This window comes from Ovis aries, chromosome 20 (assembly GCF_016772045.2).
Source record: "Ovis aries strain OAR_USU_Benz2616 breed Rambouillet chromosome 20, ARS-UI_Ramb_v3.0, whole genome shotgun sequence".
Lineage (NCBI taxonomy): Eukaryota > Metazoa > Chordata > Mammalia > Artiodactyla > Bovidae > Ovis > Ovis aries.
The window spans coordinates 26459857-26481094 of record NC_056073.1 but is presented as its reverse complement, the minus strand read 5'-3'; the positions used below and the strand labels follow the sequence as shown (position 1 = coordinate 26481094).

Genomic DNA, 21238 nt, shown 5'->3' with positions numbered 1-21238 from the left:
GAAGTCGCTTCTACTTCCGCCGGTTCCGGCTCCTCCTTACGTTTCCCGGCTGCCCGGCTGCTGCCGTGGCTCCAGGATGATGGAGACGGAGCGACTCGGTGAGGGGGAGGGGGTGGAAAGACGGAGGAGACAGTGAATGACCCTTAACTCCTGACCTGTGACCTTTCCTCCGTAGTGCTACCTCCCCCAGATCCCCTGGACCTGCCCCTTCGGGCCGTAGAGCTGGGATGCACTGGGCGCTGGGAGTTGCTGAATGTGCCTGGGGCTCCAGAGAGCACCGTGAGTGCCGATTCACCCTAACCTTGACCCTGTTGAGCTTGAAACCTCCTTCACCCTCCCAGTAGGATGTAAGCTGACTCAGCTGTCCTGTCTCTGGATACTTGTCATCCGAGCCTAGACTGGTGCTGGACAGACTCCAACCCAATGGACCTGCAGTGGGTCAGAGCCCATAAGACGATAGAGCAGGGAACCCCGAGGAAACTTTAGTTCTGAGAACTGCTCTTTCAAACTGCTGTTTTCTCCCTGGAGTCCTGTTCTGTCTCCAAGCACCAGGGCTCTTGGTGACTGAGATGCTAGCCTTTGAACACCACCTGGCTCTTCATCCTTAGGCCTGGGGCCCCGTTTTCCTAAAACTAGAAATTCTCAAATATCAGTGTGCCTGATGATTAGTGGAAAATCTCACGGACAGAGGAGCCTGGCGGGCCACAATCCGTGGGTTGGAACACAACTGAGTGCGCGCACGCACACACACACACACACACACACACACACACACACAATTGATGGGGGAGCTTTTGAAAAATCCTAGTTCTTAGGTCCATAGATTCAGAAATCCAAAATCTGTATTGTTAATCAGAACCCTAGGTAATTCGGTTGCAGACCGTTTGTTCTGTAAAACAGAACAGCCTTTGGAAAATAGTGCTTCAGCCTGATTGTCCTAGTCTGGGACGTCTGTCATATCTGATCTAAATACAAGTCGCGTCACCTTCTCTTTTGTGTCTTACTCTCTTCCCTTACCTCGTGCCTTTGTTCCAGCTTCCCCACGGCCTCCCTCCCTGTGCCCCAGATCTGCAGCAGGAAGCAGAGCAGTTGTTCTTGTCATCTCCCACCTGGCTGCCTCTGCATGGTGTGGAGCACTCAGCCCGGTGAGGGGTCTAGAAGGGCCTGGGCTTGGCAGGTGGGTCCCTGAAGGAAGCTGGGACAGAGGAGAAAGAAGACCTGAACGTTGCTTTGCTTCTGTCCAGGAAATGGCAGAGGAAGATGGATCCCTGGTCTCTCCTGGCCACACTGGGGGCCCCAGTCCCCTCCGACCTACAGGCCCAAAGACACCCAACCACAGGCCAGATACTAGGCTACAAGGAGGTAAGTGGTCGTGGGTCACCAGAAGCAGATTTAGGAGAAGGTGGGGTCAGAGGCAAGCTCAGCCTCACTGGCGCTCTGTTCTCTTGCCTCAGGTCCTGCTAGAGAATACAAACCTGTCGTCCACAACCTCCTTGTCTCTTCGCCGGCCACCAGCACCCATCTCCCAGTCCCTGTGGGGGAATCCAACCCAGTACCCTTTCTGGCCAGGTGATGCTTGTGGAAATGGGATGGGAGGGGAGGGAGCCCTTAGTCTCCACCTCTCTCATGTCACTGCCACCCCATGAATCCTATTTGTCCAACCTCTCCCCAGGTGGGATGGATGAGCCCACTATAACAGATCTGAGCACTCGAGAGGAGGCTGAGGAGGAGATAGACTTTGAGAAAGGTGAGATGGTGCCAGGAGGGACCATGGGAGGTAGGGCTCTGCGCCTGGGGCCTGAGGAAGAGGGGCCAAGTCCTGTCACTGGGTCCTTGCTAGCTTTTCCATTCCCTTGAGCAAATTAGGAAAAGGTACCTTTTCCGTAACAACCTTTACTGTCATCTGTTGGAAGACTGTCACAAAACTACAGCTACAGCGTGTACGCTGTGAACAACATCCTGCAGGTTAATGTAATGTATGATTTGTACGGCGGTGTGCAAGAGCCCTGATTCTCTCTGTCCCCGTCCTCCAGACCTCCTTACTGTTCCACCTGGCTTCAAGAAAGGTGTGGACTTCGCACCAAAGGGTGAGTTTTAGTTTTGAGATGGGGCCGTAGGGGAAACGGTGCCCTTCTTCTTCAGAACAGAGGTGGACATGACAAGGTCTCCATTTTTGCCTTGCTCCTAGATCACCCAGCTCCAGCTGCCGGGTTGCTCAGCCTCAGCTGTCTGCTGGAGCCCTTGGATTTGGGTGGGGGCGATGAGGATGAGAGTGAGGCAGTGGGACAGCCTGGCGGTCCCAGACAGGACACTGTTTCAGCCTCTTCTGGCAGTGTTCCTCTGGCCCGAGCAAGCAGCTTGGAGGACCTAGTGTTGAAGGTTGGTGGTTCTGGGCGGTTGAGGCAGGAAAGAAGGGCCTTGTTCCAGACAGGGTGGGCTGGCCTGGTTGGTTCCCTGGGGAAGACTGGAGCATCTTCTGGGAGGGGTGGTAACAGAGAGCTTTCTGGCTGTATGTTTACCATGCCTACACCCCTCTCCTTCAGGAAGCGGCCACAGCTGTAGCCCCCCCAGAACCTCCCAAGCCCCCACCTCAGGAGCAGTGGGCCGTTCCTGTGGATGTTACCTCCCCTGTTGGTGATTTCTACCGCCTCATTCCCCAGCCAGCCTTCAAGGTAGCGTGGCCCAGGCCTCAGGTCTCCCTCACCTCCTCCAGCCCACTCCCTTGTCTCCTCTCCCCACCGGAGGCCAGGTGCCTTCAGTGGACAGAGGTCTTGGCCGTCTTCCCCTGCCCTGGAGGCCCCATGAGGTGGAGGCAGGAAGACCCCTGTGCCTTCTGCACCCCCATCTGTTTCTCTCTCCCACAGTGGGCGTTTGAGCCAGATGTGTTTCAGAAACAGGCCATCCTGCACTTGGAGCGGCACGACTCCGTCTTTGTCGCGGCTCACACATCCGCAGGGAAGACGGTTGTGGCTGAATACGCCATCGCGCTTGCCCAGAAACACATGACGCGGTACAGGCCCCTCCCCAGCCCGGTTCTCTCCTGCGACCTTTCTGTGTCTCTTCTCTTCTCCACCTCCCCGCCTCATCCTTTCAATGAGAGGTTCGGGGAGAATCCGAGGCAGGGTTTCAGAGGAAAACAAGAAGATGTAGGGAGAGAAAAATGAGCGGCATTCATTGGGGAAGGGGTTGGGGAACGGGATTTTTCCAGAGTAATTCCGTGAAGGGGAATGTGAGGGGAGTTTGGGTGAAGAAGCGGGGGTGCGGGAGGCACCTGAGCTCTGCAGCATGCTGCTGGCAAGGGTCAGGGTGGGAGAGGAGGTGCTGACAAGGAGCCTGTGTGGAGGGCCCGGCTGACTTCGTGCCCTCCTCCCAGCACCATCTATACCTCGCCCATCAAGGCTCTGAGCAACCAGAAGTTCCGGGACTTCCGAAACACGTTTGGGGACGTGGGGCTGCTCACCGGGGACGTGCAGCTGCACCCGGAAGCCTCGTGCCTCATTATGACAACAGAGATCCTTCGGTGAGAGGCGGGCATTCAGCATGGGGCGGGTTTTTGGTCAGGGAAATGAGGCCGCTTTGGAGAGCACTCTGGCTGAGGTAAGAGTGGAGACAGGAGCCGCTGGGGAGTCAGCCTGGGGCCTTTCTCCTCCAGCTCCATGCTGTACAGTGGCTCGGACGTCATCCGGGACCTGGAGTGGGTCATCTTTGATGAGGTTCACTATATCAATGACGCTGAGGTAAGGGGACAGGGTCCCCAGGTCCTGGCAGTCCTCTCCTGTGGGGTAGGTTCAGCAGCTCCGCTGCTCCACACGCCCTGGGAACTTCACTGCCTTCTTTGTCCCTTCTTATGGAACCTCGTGCCACTTCCCTGGGCAGAAGGGCAGCCCCCTCCGAGCTGCTGGTGACTTGTCCTCCCTTCCTGTGTGCAGCGCGGGGTCGTGTGGGAGGAGGTTCTCATCATGCTGCCTGACCACGTGTCCATCATTCTTCTGAGTGCTACTGTCCCCAACGCCCTTGAGTTTGCTGACTGGATCGGGTAAGACATGTGTCCCGGGGTGCTTGAGTGAAGGGGGCTGTAGCATTCCTCAGTTGGGGTGGGGGTGTAGACTGTCCCAGCGAGGGAGTGGTCAGGCCTTGGGGGTGGGGAGGAGAAAGGGGTGCGGCTGGGGAACATGTCCAGCCTGGGAGGTTGTGGAATCCCACCTGGGCCGAGATCACTTTGCGTGTTGAGAGACGGGGTGACGGGGACAGCCTTCCAGTCCGGCTCCCACAAAACCAGGGCAAGGCCAGGGCGGGGAAGACAGTGGGCACGTAGGCTCCTTCCCGCACTCCCAGCCCTGACCTTCTGTCATCTCCCCCTGCTCAGGCGGCTGAAGCGTCGCCAGATCTATGTGATCAGCACCGTCGCGCGCCCAGTGCCCCTGGAGCACTATCTCTTCACGGGGAACAGCCCCAAGACCCAGGGGGAGCTCTTCCTGTTACTGGACTCCCGCGGTGCCTTCCACACAAAGGGGTAAGCCTGGGATATGGGGAGAGTCAGAGCTGGGCCCAACTGGGGGTGACTGATGGCCGCCCTGCCCTGCCCCAGGTACTATGCGGCTGTGGAGGCCAAGAAGGAGCGGATGAGCAAGCATGCCCAGACTTTTGGGGCCAAGCAACCCACGCATCAGGGAGGGCCTGCCCAGGTGAGAACTGACCGGCTTTGTACCTGCCACCCCTTCTTTCTCCTGAGTCTTTTCTTCCCTCGTCCTCCTAGGGTTTGGAGTGGAGTTTTGAGCACTGCCCAATTTGACTCTGCTTCACATCCCCCCACTTTGGCCCCCATTGGTTCAGGGACTCCATCTCCACTCCCTTCTCCCTGCTTCCTCAGGACCGTGGCGTGTACCTGTCCCTCCTGGCCTCCCTCCGCACCCGTGCACAGCTGCCAGTGGTGGTGTTCACCTTCTCCCGGGGCCGCTGTGACGAGCAGGCCTCGGGCCTCACCTCCCTCGACCTGACGACGAGTTCAGAGAAGAGTGAGATTCACCTCTTCCTGCAGCGCTGCCTTGCCCGTCTCCGCGGCTCTGACCGCCAGCTGCCCCAGGTGGGGAGGGGGGCTTGGAGACGGTGGGGATCGGGTGTTCACCACCCCATCCCTGACCCTGGGCCTCGGCCCCCACAGGTTCTGCACATGTCGGAGCTCTTGCACCGCGGCCTGGGTGTGCATCACAGCGGCATCCTGCCCATCCTCAAGGAGATTGTGGAGATGCTCTTCAGCCGCGGCCTGGTCAAGGTGCTTGTGCTGGTGGGAGAGGGACTCCCCAAAGCATTCGTCACCTGCTCGCGGGGGCGGGGGCAGTGGGCAGCACAGTGCAGCGGCTGAGAACTTGGGCTCTGGATCCAGGCTGCCCACTGTTAACTCGCTATGTGACCCTGGGCAAATTACTTAACCTCCCTGAACTGTAAGTTTCACATTTTGAAATGGAGTTACATAAAGTATGAATGGGGGCTTTCCCAGTGGCTCAGCGGTAAAGAATCCGTGTGCGGTGCAGGAGCCACAGGAGACACAGGTTTGAGCCCTGGGTTGGGAAGATACCTTGGAGGAGGGCATGGCAACCCACTCCAGTATTCTTACCCGGAGAATCCCATGGACTGAGGAACCTGGCGGGCTATCGTTGGACATGACTGAAGTGACTTAGCACACATGCGCACAAGGTATGAACAGGCAGTATTCAGAAGAGAAAACTAAAAAGCTAGCAAACTCACGGAGGCCATTAGTAATCAGGAAAATGCAAACTGAAATACAAGATAGGACTTGGCAGGACTTTACAGTAAAACTGGTAAAATTCAGGAAAGTAGGCAATGCCAAGTGTTGCCCGAGACGTAGGAGATTACAGGATTACAGGAACCCTTGCACAGGTGTGGCCAGTCTGAAGTGTACCTGGAGCTCTTAAGGCAAAGACAAGTCTATGCCTACTCTTTGTCCCTAAATCCCGCTCCTGGGTGCAAATCACAATGAAATTCTCACCCTGGTTGATGAGGGAACACATCTGCTCTTCCTCTGTGGGCTGCTGTCTTGTGGCAGGGTGTGGGCGGCACCAGGGCCTTTCCCTGGGAGAGCAGGTAGGCAGCTGTATGCCACGCACCCCGCAAGGTGTTCTGTGGCAGGCTGGAAGCAACGGATTAGATATAATCACAGGAACACGGATGGATGTTGAAAATACTACATGGAAGAAAAGGAAACAGGAGATACGTGTCGCCTTTCCTTCAAATTGTATTACACACCCAACACATTTTATAAAACACATTCACATGAAAAGATACACATTAAAGATTGACAGAAAGGAGACGGGAGTGGGCTGTGGGGGTGAAAAGAAAGAAATAGGTACCTAAATAAATAAAACAATAGTACCTACTCTGTAGATTTGCCTTGAGAGTCAGATGAGGTCTCGTGTGTTAACCATCTGGGACTATGTCTAGTGCCTTAGCCTTGACTACGAAGTGGGGTGGGCTTGGCCAGGGCTGGGACACAGCTGTGTTTAGCCCCTTGGCTGATCCTCTCTTCCCCTCCCCATCCCAGGTCTTGTTTGCCACGGAGACCTTCGCCATGGGTGTAAATATGCCGGCCCGGACGGTGGTATTTGACTCCATGCGAAAGCACGATGGCTCCACCTTCCGGGACCTACTCCCTGGGGAGTATGTGCAGATGGCGGGCCGGGCGGGCCGGAGGGGCCTGGACCCCACAGGCACGGTCATCCTGCTCTGCAAGGGCCGCGTGCCCGAGATGGCGGACCTGCACCGCATGATGATGGTGAGCCAGGGCACCTCGAGGCCAGCTCTGGGCCCCTCTGCATCCTCGGTGCCCACTCTCCTCCCCTCTCCTCTCTCTCTCCTTTCCTTTGGTCTGGGAGCAGCCAGGGGAGGAGCGAGCCAATCTGAGGATGAGGGTGGATCTCGTCTTCTCTTGTCTTTTCACTGTGAATATGGAGCTAGGTGGGACCTTGGAGAGTCTGTTTATTTAGTCTCGCTCCCTTGCTTTGCAGAGGTGAGCAGGCAGTTTGTCTAGGGCCCCTAGGTTGCGGGGCTGGGACTATAGCTGCTTGGAGCAGAGCATCCGGGCAGTGGGTCTCCCCCCAACCCCCGAGTCTCACTGGCATCTCTGGCCTGGCCCAGGGGAAGCCATCTCAGCTGCAGTCCCAGTTCCGCCTCACGTACACCATGATCCTCAACCTGCTGCGGGTGGATGCTCTCAGGGTGGAGGACATGATGAAGAGGAGCTTCTCAGAGTTTCCATCTCGCAAGGACAGCAAGGTGAGGAGGTGGGTGTGCCCAGGTTGCCCTGCAGGATATGGGACAAGGGAAGCCAGGCTAGGACCAGGCGGGCCTCTGGAAGTCAATGGGTGAAAGTGGAGAGAGCTGGTCCGGAGATTCTGGGTTCACACCCACCCTGGCTTCTCCCAGGCCCATGAACAGGCTCTGGCTGAACTGACCAAGAAGCTGGGGGCTTTGGAAGAGCCCGAGGTGACTGGCCAGCTCATTGACCTGCCTGAGTATTACAGCTGGGGGGAGGAACTGACTGAGACCCGGAGCCAGATCCAGGTGAGTGCCTGTGAGTGTTGAGGGCGGGGTGATGCACGGGGAGGAAGAGACTGGGATGGCCTGGGTACACCTGAACCTTGTCCCAGCATCTCTGTGACACTTCTTATCCCCTTTCTTCTCATCCCTGCTCCTTAGCACCGCATCATAGAGTCTGTGAATGGGCTGAAGTCTCTCTCAGCGGGAAGGGTGGTGGTTGTGAAGAATCAGGAGCATCACAACGCACTGGGTGTGATCCTTCAGGTGAGGGCGGTGGGAATCTGGACTCCAAGGCCGAAGGGAGCAGCCAGCCCCGTCTCCATCTTCCCCACTTGGCGAGGAGCCAGTTGTCCTCAGCAGTGCTCTCATTTTTCCCTTGAGCCCTCCTTTCCTCCCATCCCCAGCACTTCATGCTCGTCTCCTTGTCCTCCCCCCGAGCCCTGCCCCCGAAGTCTGCTCCAGTTGCTTGACTTGGCTACCAGTCTGTATGGCCGCCCCATGCTCCCTGCCTGACCTGGGGGATCTGGTCTCTTCTTGGATGTCCACTCCTCACACTGCCCCATCCTGGCCTCCCCACGTCCTCTAGGTCTCTTCGAACTCCACCAGCAGAGTATTCACAGCCCTGGTCTTGTGTGACAAGCCCGTGTCTGAGGACCCGCGGGAGAGGGGGCCAGCCTCCCCAGACGTGCCCTACCCAGACGACCTCGTGGGATTCAAGCTGTTCCTGCCTGAAGGTGAGAGTGGACGGGTGCCCGGGCTCTTGCCAACAGCACGGCTGAGGTGCCCGGTCTGACCCTGCTCTCCCCTCTTCTCAGGGCCCTGTGACCACACTGTGGCCAAGCTCCAGCCAGGAGACGTGGCCGCCATCACCACCAAGGTGCTCCGGCTGAACGGGGACAAGATCTTGGAGGACTTCAGCAAGCGGCAGCAACCAAAGTTCAAGTCAGAGATGCTGGGGAGGGACCATGTCGGGGTGGTGGGGGGTGTAGTCAGGGAGGCTCCCTTAGTCCTGGGGGGTTCCACAGGAAGAGAAGCCCCTGCCCCAGGTCTAAGCCCAGCTCCGTCCTCAGGAAGGATCCGCCCTCTGCGGCCGTGACCACTGCTGTCCAGGAACTGCTACGACTGGCTCAGGCGCACCCCACGGGACCCCCTACCCTGGACCCTGTCAATGACCTGCAACTCAAGGATGTGTCTGTGGTCGAGGGGGGCCTCCGGGCCCGGAAGCTGGAGGAGCTGATCCGGGGGGCTCAGTGTGTGCACAGTCCCCGTTTCCCTGCCCAGGTCGGTCCCTGGATGTGAGCTTCCCAGTTGGGAGGGACGGCTTTCCCTCTCATCCCCTGCAGACTGGCCGCCCGCGCCCCAGCCTTGGTCCTCAGCTCCCCTGCTGAGGTCAGGGAGGAGGCTCACAAGCCCTTGCCCTTGGCTCCTCGCAGTACCTGAAGCTGCGGGAGCGGATGCAGATCCAGAAGGAGATGGAGCGGCTGCGCTTCCTGCTGTCGGATCAGTCGCTGCTGCTGCTCCCCGAGTACCACCAGCGAGTAGAGGTGGGGGGGCAGGGCTGGGCTGGGGGGCTGGCAGGGAAGCCTTCTGCTGGCTCCCAACACCCGCCATCCTTGCAGGTGCTCCGAACCCTGGGGTACGTGGACGAGGCGGGCACAGTGAAGCTGGCCGGGCGGGTAGCTTGTGCCATGAGCAGCCATGAGCTGCTCCTCACCGAGCTCATGTTCGACAATGCACTGAGCACCCTGCGGCCTGAGGAGATTGCTGCCCTGCTCTCCGGCCTGGTCTGCCAGAGCCCCGGGGACCCTGGCGATCAGCTCCCCAGCACCCTCAAACAGGTATGGGGATGACGGCCAGGACCCCTCCCTTCCTTGGCCATGGCATTCCCAGTACATCCCTACATGCTCCCCAGGTGCCCTCCGAGTGTCCCTAAGAGCTGGAATGGTTTCTCCTTTCATCCCGGCCTCCTTCCTGGAGCAGGCAGGCAGGGCTTAGAACCTTTCCTCTCCATCTGCAGGGGGTGGAACGGGTCCGGACTGTGGCCAAGCGGATTGGTGAGGTCCAGGCGGCCTGTGGTTTGAACCAGACCGTGGAGGAATTTGTCGGGGAGCTGAATTTTGGGCTGGTTGAGGTTGTGTACGAGTGGGCCCGGGGCATGGTGAGTAGCTGGGGTTTGGGGCCTTTGTGGACAGCCAGCTGGGGAGAGGCTGTCCCGGCCCACCGTATTCATTCCCCACCCCGCTTCCCCCACAGCCCTTCTCTGAGTTGGCAGGGCTCTCAGGGACTCCTGAGGGCCTGGTGGTCCGCTGCATCCAACGCCTGGCCGAGATGTGTCGCTCACTTCGGGGGGCGGCCCGCCTGGTGGGCGAACCTGTGCTAGGTGCCAAGATGGAGACGGCAGCCACCCTGTTACGAAGGGATATCGTCTTTGCTGCCAGTCTCTACACCCAGTGACTGGCCCCTGGCTACAATGTAACAATAAAACTGCAAAGCCCCTGTGTGAACCTGAAGTGTTGGGCAGGGATGACTCAGCTCCAAAGACACAGCAGGGAGAGCCACCTGGAAATACGACTTTATCTGTGCACACAGAAATAGGACCAGCCCCTGTGAAGCATCAATCCTTGGGCGGTGACGGGAGGTCTTGGGTCACAGCTTCCACGTACCATGGAGGCAGGAAGGCGTGGGGTGCATCTCGGTGTTCAGATACTGTGACAGGGCCGCCAGGCTCCCAGGAGAAGAGGTAGACGAGCCTGGGGGGCAGATAGAGTCCTGAAATGAGGGCTGGAGGCCGAGTTTCTGGGCCCCAGTGGGGAGGGGCAGAGCTGAATGCCTCACCTGGGGTCATCCTCAACCACTGTGTTCTGGGCGAAACTAAGGAAGGCAGCGCAGAAGTTCATGCACACGGAGGGGTTCCAGCCGTCACGGTCATTCTGGAGAAAGCCCAGGAGGAGGCAGAAGGCCGGCGGTGAGGGTGGGAGAAGGGGAAGGTGGGCTGCAGGTCCCTGGACAATGGACCTGTGGTGTTGGTGCAGGGGGATGCAGGTGGGAACTCATTGCCTTACCCTGACATATTCAAACATCTCCATGGTAGGAAAGGTCTTCAGGGAACAGACAAAACCCTCCGGGTTACGGAAGCCAGCGACAACATTTGGGACGCCTGGCAGGAACGACTGAGCCCACCATTTCAGGAGCTTGTGTCTGTCAGGAAAGGCAAGGGGGTCAGTGGGACCCCTCCTCCACCCTCCAGCCGCCTCCTTCCCCAAGTCTCTTTTCCAAGCTTTTCATCCAAGGTTCTCATCCTGTCCACCCCTGTCCTGAACCTGTAGAAGCTCTTCCATTGGCCAGGGCTGTGCATCTCCTTGGAGGTCTTGAGCTCTACATAGCAGGTGGGGGGCTGTGTGGATGGGGCCTGGGGGTTTGTGCAGTCCACCTCCCCGGAAAAGAGAAGAGGGTGGTTTCCCAGGCGGCTGCGTAGCACAGAGCAGAAGGCCACGTTGGTGTTAACCTCCCCAGAGGGATCTGGGGAGACTCCGGGTTTGTCTGCACAAGGAGAGAAACAGCAGCAAGGGCTGGGGGCTCTCAATCTCTGGGATAGGGGAGGGGGCAGAATCAGGGCAACTCTCACCTGCACACATGTACTGCTCAAATTTGTACCCCATGTACATAAGCTCCCGGAGCAGCGGTGGCCGGGTGAGTCTCTGAACCCGAGCAGCTGGCGTCTCTACCTCACTCAAGTAGAGCGTCCCCTGGAAGCGGGAGGCTGCCAGCTGCCAGCCTTCCTGCCGCTCATATGGTGTCGTCAGCAGTTTTGTCAGGTGCCCCCGCCACGTCACTATGGCCCCTGCCAGCCAGCCTGGACCCCTGAGGAGGAGGAGTTAGGGGCTGAAGGTCTGACACTTGCAATAGTGCAGATGGCTTCTCCAAAGAATAGGGTAAGGTAAGGAGTTACTCCAGCTTTGGCTCTCCCAATTTTAGAGGGTGAGTGCAGGTCTCTAGGGCTACTGTGTGTTATGGTTTGCTCACCCCTCTAGCTGGCCTCGGTGCGCCAGGAGCCAGCGTAGCAGGTGGTCCAACCTCTCTTGGACCTCTTCGTCCCGCGGCTGGTATCGATCAGGGTATCCGTCTCTGAGGTCAAAGTTGGGGCTTTGACCATTGGTGGGAGGTGGGCTGTAGTACCGCAAAGCGCGAGCATCTCCATGGTACTGGCGCTGTGCATCCAGGGAGAAGCAGCCCAATTCGGAAGGGCGCCGGTAGAAAGGAAAGGGCCCAGAGTAGAGGGCAGGGTCCGTGGGCAGGGAGGGTGCTGGGCGGGGGAGCTTGTTCCCAGGCTCAGCGACCTCTATCTCTCCAGCTTCTCTCTTTGTCCCTCTGGACTCCATGAGGTCCTGCGAGGGGACAAGGAAATTCCCCTTTTAAAAAGAAGGGCTGGAGAAGAGGGACTTCGAGTCAGGACTAAGCGAGTCTGGCCTTGAAACATGCAAGCTCCGTGTCCTCAAACAACCCCACCAGGTGCGCATGCTACCTTTTCCCTTGACCTATATACCCCCAACCCCAGTAGCTCTAAACCCAGAGTGGTTAGGAAGGATGGTTGGGCTCAGGTCAAGGATCTGGTTACCTCAAATCCTGCCAACCTCGATTTCCACCTTCTCAGGGCTATGATGTCATGGCAAGTACATCATACGTCAAAGGGATGCGAGGGCAGTTTTCTCCGCTCTCGGTGATGCAATCATTCAGCGACAGAGGCGACCTAACTCCTAGGTGGCGGGAGGGGGCTGTGCGCTTTACACCGGGACGGAGATCCCAGCGTGGCCACCCGCGCCCCTCCGCAGCGCCCAGGCGTCCCCGGACGTGAGCGTTCTCAGAGGAAGCCAATCAGCAGCGGACGTGGGACCTCGGCCAATGAGAATGGCGCTGGTGTTGGCATTGGCACCGCCCCTCCCAGCGAGGGGCGCAGGGATGACAAGTCGGTGCCTCTGTCGTCAGCACTTCAGCCTACGAAGATGGGGCTGATTGGTTTCCGAGGAGGGACGCCCAGGGAGCCCGTACGTCACTGCTCTGTGCCGGAAGACTATTTTCGTGGTCTCTTCTCTCAGCAGCTTTCTACCTCTTCCCCGCCGCGAACAGATCCCGGGATATGAGCCGGAAGAGGCATCGCCTGGTCCCGGAGACCTTTGGGTTGAAGAGGCGGCGGGAACTAGGGGATGTAGAGGCAGATCCTTTGAGATGCGAGTCAGGTAACCATGGCAACCCCGGGGCGAGGCTAAAGACCCCAGCTGGCGGCAGCCTCGCCTCTGGTAACCCTGTATGTTGAGACAACAGCGCCCCAGTGTGGTACCCCCGCTTCCCCCGCCTCAGTTCACGTCGCAGTGACTCGGTGTCTCCGCCCAGGATCTGCGCGAGAGGCAGTCGCAGAGATAGTGCGGCTGTTCCCGCGAGTCCTGTTTGAGGATGCGCTACCCCCCATCGCGCTGAGGAGCCAGGTGTACAGCCTCGTACCGGACCGAACCGTGGCTGACCGGCAGCTGGTGAGGAGCGTCAGAGCGACCAACGGGAAGGCGCTTTCGTGCTTCGTGGGCACTTCCGAGGTTCTCCCCATAACTCACTCAGTCCACCAGCTGTTCAGCCATTCAGCAAGCGCTGGGTCTTTCTGGGCCGGGCATTTTGCCAGGCACTGCGGTGCCGAGGAGAATGCTACAGACCCTCAGGGGATAGCATTGCAAATGATGAAGGTGGAAGAGCGAAGCTTTTGGGGAAACTGAGTCACCGGGCGTGGTTCGAGATGAGAATGCAGGCAGACGTCAGATTAGGGCAGGCCTTGTACACCAGCGTCGTTTCCATTTTATAAAGAAGGCAATGAGCTGGTAGAGAATGTTAAAACAAGAGGGAGTGGTGTGTTGCACGGATTGGAGGCAGTGTCATGAGGTGGGGAGATCAATTAGGAAGATACTGCAGCTGAGAACTGGTGAAGGCCTAAATTAGGGCAGTGTAGTAAGGAGGGAGAGGATGGATGAGGGATTGGAAAGAGAAAGAGGAAGGACTTCAGGATAGCTCTTGGATTTTCTGGACGACTGAGTGGTTGGTGGGGTGAATAGAGTAGGAGAACATTGAGTGGTTGGGGGCAGATGATGTGTTTATTTTGTACGAGTTGAGTTGGAGGTGTTTGTGGAGCATCCGGAGGCAAATGTGCAGCAGACAGTTGGATGAGGGTTTGGAGAAAATTCTGGGCCACTGAAAGAGCATGGGAAGCCATCGAGATGTGAGTAGTGGTTGTCTGTGGATGTGGGTGAAATTGGTAGCAAGAGGGAAGAGAGGAGTGGTTTTTAACCTTTTTACAAACTTTAGAAGATAATGAAAGCCATGGCTCTCCAGAAAAAAATGCATATATGCTACTATATGCGTATATATAGTGTATGTACAATTTGAGGAGGAAGGGGGTTGTTTCACAGATCCCCTGAGGCCAAAGGTTAAGGACCCCAGGTTTGCAGTGACAGATAATAGAGCCAAATCCCCAGTGCTAGGAGATACCAACATTTAAGGCCGTGTTTCTCAAAGTATATCCTGAGTTCCGCTAGACTACCTGGACTGCTTATTCAAAACTGCAGGTTCTAGGAATCTCTCAGTGAGAATGAATTAAGCTTTCTTGGAGTAGGAACTGGAAATCTACATTTTAAAGCTACTTCAGGTGATTCATAATGTGTGCTAAAATTTGAAGTTCAAGGACTTCCTGGGAGTCCAGTGGTTAAGACATTTCCACTGCTGTGGTGGGGAGCACAGGTTAAATCCCTGGTCGGATAACTAAGATCCTGCATAACTGGAGGTATGGCCAAAAAAAACCAATTGAGATCCACTGATATGGTGGGGGTGGGGGAGGAAAAGGAGGTGTCTGTGAAAAAGCTGTTAAAAGAATTGACAGAGTTGAGAGGAACCCAGGAAGAGGTATATTGAGAAAGTAGCAATTTTCAAGAGGGTGGAATAGTTGGCAGTGTTAAAACCTATGATTCAAGAGAGTGGTCTGTGATGTGGTTAAGTAAAATAATAGTCAATTGGATTTTGCAATTGGCAACCTGTGAGGAAGAAAAAAGGGAAGAAAAGGAAGATGGAGACTAGCTCCAGTCTCTTAAGGAAGCAAGTCAGAACCACTCCTTATAGAGTATTTGTTGTTTTTAACCTACTGGTGTTAGCCTAAATTTTAGAAAAACTTTAAAAATTGCACAAAAGAAAATATAAACACATGTAATTTAAAGATTGTTTATAAAGCAAATACCCCACTTAACCATCACCCAAGTTGACTGCAGAACATAGCCAGCAGCCCACATACAGCCAAAATGCCTTATGTCCCTGGGAAGCAACATACCTGACTGGTTTGATAATTGTTCCCTTAGTTTTCTTTATATCATCTATGTGTTTATCCATAAACAACATAGCTTAGTTACCTACTTTTCACCTTGATGTAAATAAAATCATACCATATGTATTTACTTACATCTTGTTTCATTAGATGATGATTTTTGAGATTCATGGGGGCTTCCCAGGTGGCCCAGTGGTAAGGAATCTCCTGCCAATGCAGGAGACCCAAGAGACGCTGGTTGGATCCCTGGATTGGGAAGATCTACTGGAGTAGGAAATGGCAACCTACTCCAGTATTCTTGCCTGGAAAATTCCATGGACAGAGGAGCCTGGTGGGCTACAGTCCACAGGGTTCCGAAGAGTTGGACATGACTGAGTGACTGAGAATGCGTGTGCATGTGTTCGCACACACATAGGCACACACGTGGTTTAAAATTCATTTTCATAGATTTCTGTTTTGTGAATATATCCCACTTTGTCCATTCTAGTGGAAGAAATTGTATTAAGAATTTGTCAATTTCATCTAAAATTTCATATTTATTGACAAAGTTTGTAATTTCACTTTATTTTCTGTAGAATCTATAGTGATGATCCTTTTTTGTTGTTGTTGTTGTTCTTTATATTGGTTATCTGTGCTTTTTCTAGGTTTCTCTTTCCGCCTTCCTGTCTTGGTCTGTCTCACTAAGGTTTATCAATTTTAGTAGTCTTTCAAAGAATTAACTTTGAGCTTTGTTGCTCTTTCTTGCATGCATGTTTTCCATTTCATTCATGTTTCCTCTCTACTGCTATGCTTATTTTACTTTTTTCCCCTCCATTGATTTTCATCCTCTATTCTTTTCTAATAGAGGCATGTCAGGCTGTAGTCTCCCCCTATATATATCATCTGTCAAAGTGAAAGTGAAGTTGCTCAGTTGTGTCTGACTCTTAGTGACCCCATGGACTGCAGCTCACCAGGCTCCTCTGTTCCTGGGATTTCCCAGGCAAGTGTACTGGAGTGGGGTGCTGTTGCCTTCTCCAGGGGATCTTCCCAACCCAGGGATCAAACCCGGGTCTCCAGCACTACAGGCAGACGCTTTCCCATCTGAGCCACCAGGGAAACCCTTGGTCAACCATCTGTCAAGTTTGGCTATATATTTCCATTATCATTTATTTCAAAATGTCTTCTAATTTCCTTTGTGATTTTTTTTCTTTGACTTACTGGGTTGATTAGAAATGTATGTCTACTTCCTAAACATTTTCTAGTTACCTTGATAATGATTTCTGGCATAAATGATATTATTATGGCCAGAAATCATACACAATATGATTTCAGTCATTTGGAAGCTTATTGAGACATGCTTTGTGCTATACAGTCAGTTTTACGAAATATTCTATGTATGTATATTGAAAAAAACATGTATTATTCAGTTACTAATTTCTTAGTAACTAAAGTTATCATTGAAATCTTTTATTTCCTCTCTGATTGCTGTTTTATCTATTCTATGGGTTTATGTGAGTTAGATTAATGTGCTTTTGTGATTGTGGCTGTTATTGTCTCTTCAGATACTTCCCACAGCTTATTATCTCTTTTCTTATGGGACTCCAATTAAACACATATGGGGCCTTCTGTCTGAATCCTTTGTCTCTTAGCCTCTTGTCCTCATTTTTAATCTTTTTGATTGTCTTTATTATGTTCTGGTTATTATTTTTTTAATCTGTCTTGTAGATTAGTAGCTTTTTAGCTGTGCTGTAATGTACTGACTCCCAGAGTTTACTCAAACTCATGTCCATTGAGTCGGTGATGCCATCCAACCTTCTCATTCCCTGTCGTCCCCTTCTCCTCCTGCCCTCAGTCTTTCCCAGCATCAGGGTCTTTTCAGATGAGTCAGCTCTTTGCATCAGGTGGCCAAAGTATTGGAGTTTCAGCTTCAACATCAGTCCTTCCAATGAATACCCAGGACTGATCTCCGTTAGGATGGACTGGTTGGACCTCCTTGCAGTCCAAGGGACTCTCAAGAGTCTTCTCCAACACCACAGTTCAAAAGCATCAATTTATCGGCGCTCAGCTTTCTTTACAGTCCAACGCTCACGTCCATACATGACTACTGGAAAAACCATAGCCTTGACTAGACGAACCTTTGTTGGCAAAGTAATGTCTCTGCTTTTGAATATGCTATCTAGGTTGGTCAAAACTTTCCTTCCAAGGAGTGTCTTTCAATTTCATGGCTGCGGTCACCATCTGCAGTGATTTTGGAGGCCCCCAAAATAAAGTCTGCCACTATTTCCTCATCTATTTGCCATGACGTGATGGGACCAGATGCCATGATCTTAGTTTTCTGAATGTTGCGCTTTAAGTGCAACTTTTTCACTCTCCTCTTTCATTTTCATCAAGAGTTCTTCACTTTCTACCATAAGGGTGGTATCATCTGCATATCTGAGGTTATTGATGTTTCTCCTAGCAATCTTCACTTTCTGCCATAAGGGTGGTATCATCTGCATATCTGAGGTTATTGATATTTCTCCCAGCAATCTTGATTCTAGCTTGTGCTTCATTGGTGATAGACATGGAGGCCTGGCGTGCTGCAGTCCATGGGGTCTCAAAGAGTCGAATACGGCTGAGCGACTGAACTGAACTGAATCTACTGAATCCATCCGTTGATTTCTTAACTTCACCTGCTTAGTTTTTGAGTTCTGGAATTTCTATTAATACATGAATGTCTTTCAAATCCATTATGTCAGTTTTTATAATTTCCTGCTGAAATTTTCCATTCTAGCTTTTATTTCAGCATTATAAGCATACTTAAAAAAATAGTCTATTTTTGATAAGTTTACTGTAACATATCTTTTTAGGTTTGTTTCTATTGTCTGTTTCTTTTGAATTTTGTTTTCCTATATTAGTCTGGTAATTCCTTATTATCTTATAAGCGCTTTAATGCTTAAACAGCTTTTAAAATAACATTTTATGCAGCATTTTACCTGATTTTCACCTAGTGAGTTGGTCTTGCTATATTCCTGGAAACAGAAGTTCTGGTTTATTTTTATTTGTTTGAAACATTTTATCCCATATTCCTCTCCACCTTCCCCACCCAAAATCTCAACAGTTAATTCCTTGAGGGCAGAGCCCATTAATCACTGCTTTATCTTAGTGTCTGCCTATGATTGGTCTTAGAAAATATGTCATGATTCTTTTAATGTTTTTTTTTTTTTTAATTCAGCAGACATTTTAAAATATTTAATATTTATTTGGGTATGTTGAGTCTTAGTTGCAGAATGCAGGATTCTTAACTTGCTATATGCAAACTCTTAGTTGTGGCATGTGGGATCTAGGTCCCCAGTCAGGGACTGAACCGGGGTCCCTTGCACTGGGAACACGGAGTCTTAGCCACTGGACCACCAGGGACGCCCCCTGTATTGACAGCTGTTTAACAGATAACTCATGAGGTGGGTGGGTGAAAGACAAATTGAAAAAGACTGTTTGGTGATCCCCCTAATTCCCCATAGTTTTTCCTTTACTTAAAGAAGAACTCCCCAATACTTGGACACAGAATGTCCCTGCCCAGTGTGTCCAGGGTATAGCAGAGCCTCTTCCCCTGATATCCTTTTCACTCTCATGTCTATGGAGGCAGAAGGCACTGCAAGAGCAGGGGGAGATCAGGATTGTCCAGCTAGGCTTCGACTTGGATGCCCAAGGAATCATGTTCACCGAGGACTACAGGACCAGAGTGAGTATGACTGTGTGTGGGTCATGGGGGCCAGGGCAGGGGGTGCAGGAAGACTAGGGAATGGAAATAAAAAGAAAAGAAACCCCCCCCCCCCCCCCCCCCCCTGCCACCTCACATCTCACAGACAGGGCACAGGGCTCTGATAAAATATTAATATGAGGGAGAGGAAGAAGAGGAGGAGAAGTATGAGAGGTAGAAGGCCCTGAGCAGCAGGCAAAACATAGGAAGAGAAATGTGATCCTGGGGACAGAGGTCGGTAGAGGGTGAAGGTGGGGCCAGACCACGTCTTTCATCTCTGGTTCCAGGTCCTTAAGGCTTGTGATGGCCGCCCATATGCTGCCGCAGTACAGAAGTTTCTGGCTTCCGTGCTTCCAGCCTGTGGTGACCTTAGCTTCCAGCAAGACCAAATGACACAGACCTTTGGCTTCAGGGACCCAGAGATCACGTGAGACCTGGGGGAACCAACAGAATCAGGCATCTGGCCCCTCCCCTCCTCCCTCCAGTCCCATCCGGCCTTGTTCTCTTTCTTTTGGGGAACCTGTTAAAAAGGCAGATTCTGTTTTTTTAAAAATAAAATGACCTAAGTTTGTGCTTCTTCCCCAGGAGGAGAGGCCTGTCTTATCTGAGGCCTTCGAAACAGCCCTGGACTAAAATTCAGGAGATATGGGTGGCTAATCAAATGTAGAGGCCTGGCAGGAGCTGTAAATGCCCGGTGGGAATCAGCATTCACATTCAAAAGAACAACAGCTAGGCAAGGGCTAAAACAAAGTATCGTTTCAGGAGGGTGGGTCTGACTCAGGATCCCTACTTTGTAACCCCATGATATCCCTGAATGCATTAGATAAACTTCAGTAAGATTTGAGAAGAGCTACAGTGAGGTATGGGGCTTCCCTGCTGGCTCAGTGGTAAAAGAATTGCCTGCCAATGCTGGAGACGCAGGTTCAGTCCCTGGGTTGGGAAGATCCCCTGGAGAAGGAAATGGCAACCCACTCTAGTGTTCTTGCCTGGAGAATTCCATGGACAGAGGAGCCTGGCCGGCTGCAGTCTGTGAGGTTGCCATGGAGTTGGACATGGCCTAGCAACTAAACAACGAACAACCGTGGTGAGGTGTGTGTAGGTAATGGCAGGAGCTCCAGAGAAAGGCCTGTGTGTCTCCCCTGGTGGTGGGACTGAGAGTGGTCAAGGGGGCTTCAGAGAGGAGGAGCAGTTTTAGTGAACATGCAATAATAACAGTCATGTCTGACTCTTTGCAACCCCATGGCTGTAGCCTGCCAGGCTCCTCTATCCATGGAATTTTCCAGGCAAGAATAAGCCATTCCCTTCTCCAGGGGATCTTGCCGACCCAAGGACTGAACCTGAGTCTCCTGCACTGCAGGTAGATTCTTTACTGTCTGAGCCACCAGGTAACAGGAAAAGAGAGAGTGGACGGCGGGCAGTCAGGTGGGAGAATGGCAGGCAAGGTCATGGGGCACTGAGCAGCATGGTCTGAGCAGAGAACTGCCCCAGGCTAGACTCCTGTAGTCCAGTCCCTCGGCCTAGGTGCCCAGGCCTCTGGAGACTTAGTGTCCACCGTTAGTGGGCGGGGAGGAGAGAGAGCTCTGAGTCAACACTTCATTTCCACTCTCTTAGGCAGCTGGTCAAAGCCGGCGTGCTCACTGTCCGAGATGCTGGAAGTTGGTGGCTCGCAGTGCCTGGAGCTGGGAGGTTCATCAAATATTTTGTTAAAGGTACACTCTCTGTAGCTCAGGACCGTAGCCCCTCAAGAACACTTTCAGGTGCCTCCTCAGGCCTCCAGGCCTTATTCACCTTTACCCTCTCCCATGCCACCTCTCCCCCAGGGCGCCGGGCTGTCCTCAGCATGGTCCGGAAGGCCAAGTACCGGGAGCTACTTCTTTCAGAGCTTCTGGGCCGGCGGGCACCGGCCTCGGTGCAGCTCGGCCTCGCCTACCATGTACACGACCTCATTGGGGCCCAGCTGGTGGACTGGTGAGTCTTGCGCCCCAGCCTCTGGAAGATGACAGAGCAATGACCTCAGGTTGGATTTCCTCCCTCCTTGTGCTTCCCTCATTAGCAAAGCCCAGCCCCTCTCCTGTCTTCTGGAACCTAGGAGCATATCCAGCCAAGGTCTGAGTTCTCTGGAACTCAGGAACCCGGCTCCAGCCTTGTCTTTCTCTTGCACAGTGTCTCCACCACTTCTGGAACCCTCCTCCGCCTGCCAGAGACCTGAGGACTCTGTTCATCATTGCACACCTCCCCAGGGTGGGGATTGAGGGGCCCAAGAGGGCTGCCCACCCGGGCTGAGGCAGGGTCACCTTGGGAAGGCTCGGGAGCCAGGAAGAGTGCTGGGCTTGCTGCTGTGCCGAGGGTCAGATGTGACTGCCGCTGTTGACCTGGGCTGCGTCCCATGGAGGGGTTTGGGCTGTGCTTCTCTGCCCTTTCACAGAAGTGGAGCCAGAAACCTTGCCAAGGCCGTGGCTGCTGTCTTTCATGCAGCAAGGTGCTGCCACTACTCTGTCTGGGGTAGGAAGGAGGGGTCACTGGGTAAGCTGTCAAAGTTGGACAGAATTTTTCTTCCTACATGTTGGGTTGAAACTGCCAAATAAAGTACTTCTGATATTTTGTGGATGTCTTTTGTT

General features: G+C 53.5%; 3 protein-coding genes across 7 annotated transcripts; 2 read left to right on the top strand and 1 right to left on the bottom strand.

The window, feature by feature from the left end:
• The first annotated feature begins 38 nt into the window (after positions 1-38).
• Positions 39-10058, top strand: LOC101114145 (superkiller complex protein 2). Its single transcript, XM_042237100.2, has 28 exons — positions 39-98; positions 176-279; positions 1036-1145; positions 1245-1362; positions 1455-1569; positions 1673-1747; positions 2034-2087; positions 2189-2379; positions 2544-2672; positions 2865-3010; positions 3374-3520; positions 3653-3737; positions 3930-4036; positions 4367-4513; positions 4589-4685; positions 4871-5083; positions 5162-5272; positions 6560-6790; positions 7153-7290; positions 7441-7578; positions 7714-7818; positions 8141-8288; positions 8370-8496; positions 8625-8835; positions 8988-9098; positions 9174-9392; positions 9572-9712; positions 9808-10058. Exons 1-28 carry the CDS (start codon positions 77-79, stop codon positions 10006-10008), a joined length of 3741 nt encoding a protein of 1246 aa, XP_042093034.1. The 5' UTR covers positions 39-76; the 3' UTR covers positions 10009-10058.
• A 52-nt stretch (positions 10059-10110) lies between these two features.
• DXO (decapping exoribonuclease) lies at positions 10111-12398 on the bottom strand. Of its 2 annotated transcripts, none has more exons than XM_042237106.2 (7): positions 12170-12398; positions 11578-11939; positions 11180-11415; positions 10875-11094; positions 10617-10752; positions 10390-10484; positions 10111-10323 (listed from the first exon to the last, which is right to left on the bottom strand). In XM_042237106.2, the coding sequence occupies exons 2-7, from the start codon at positions 11931-11933 to the stop codon at positions 10254-10256; spliced, it is 1113 nt and encodes a 370-aa protein (XP_042093040.1). In that variant the 5' UTR covers positions 11934-11939; positions 12170-12398; the 3' UTR covers positions 10111-10253. The 2 variants fall into 2 exon arrangements, with proteins under 2 accessions (XP_042093040.1, XP_011956309.2); XM_012100919.4 differs by having other exon boundaries at positions 10111-10304.
• Positions 12399-12619: 221 nt separating this feature from the next.
• STK19 (serine/threonine kinase 19) lies at positions 12620-21221 on the top strand. Of its 4 annotated transcripts, none has more exons than XM_027958556.3 (7): positions 12620-12788; positions 12943-13079; positions 18507-18602; positions 18908-19047; positions 20232-20329; positions 20441-20588; positions 20784-21221. In XM_027958556.3, exons 1-7 carry the CDS (start codon positions 12689-12691, stop codon positions 20827-20829), a joined length of 765 nt encoding a protein of 254 aa, XP_027814357.3. In that variant the 5' UTR covers positions 12620-12688; the 3' UTR covers positions 20830-21221. The 4 variants fall into 4 exon arrangements, with proteins under 4 accessions (XP_027814357.3, XP_060259231.1, XP_060259229.1 ...); XM_060403248.1 differs by having other exon boundaries at positions 12943-13139; XM_060403246.1 differs by having other exon boundaries at positions 12910-13139.
• The last annotated feature ends 17 nt before the right edge of the window (positions 21222-21238 follow it).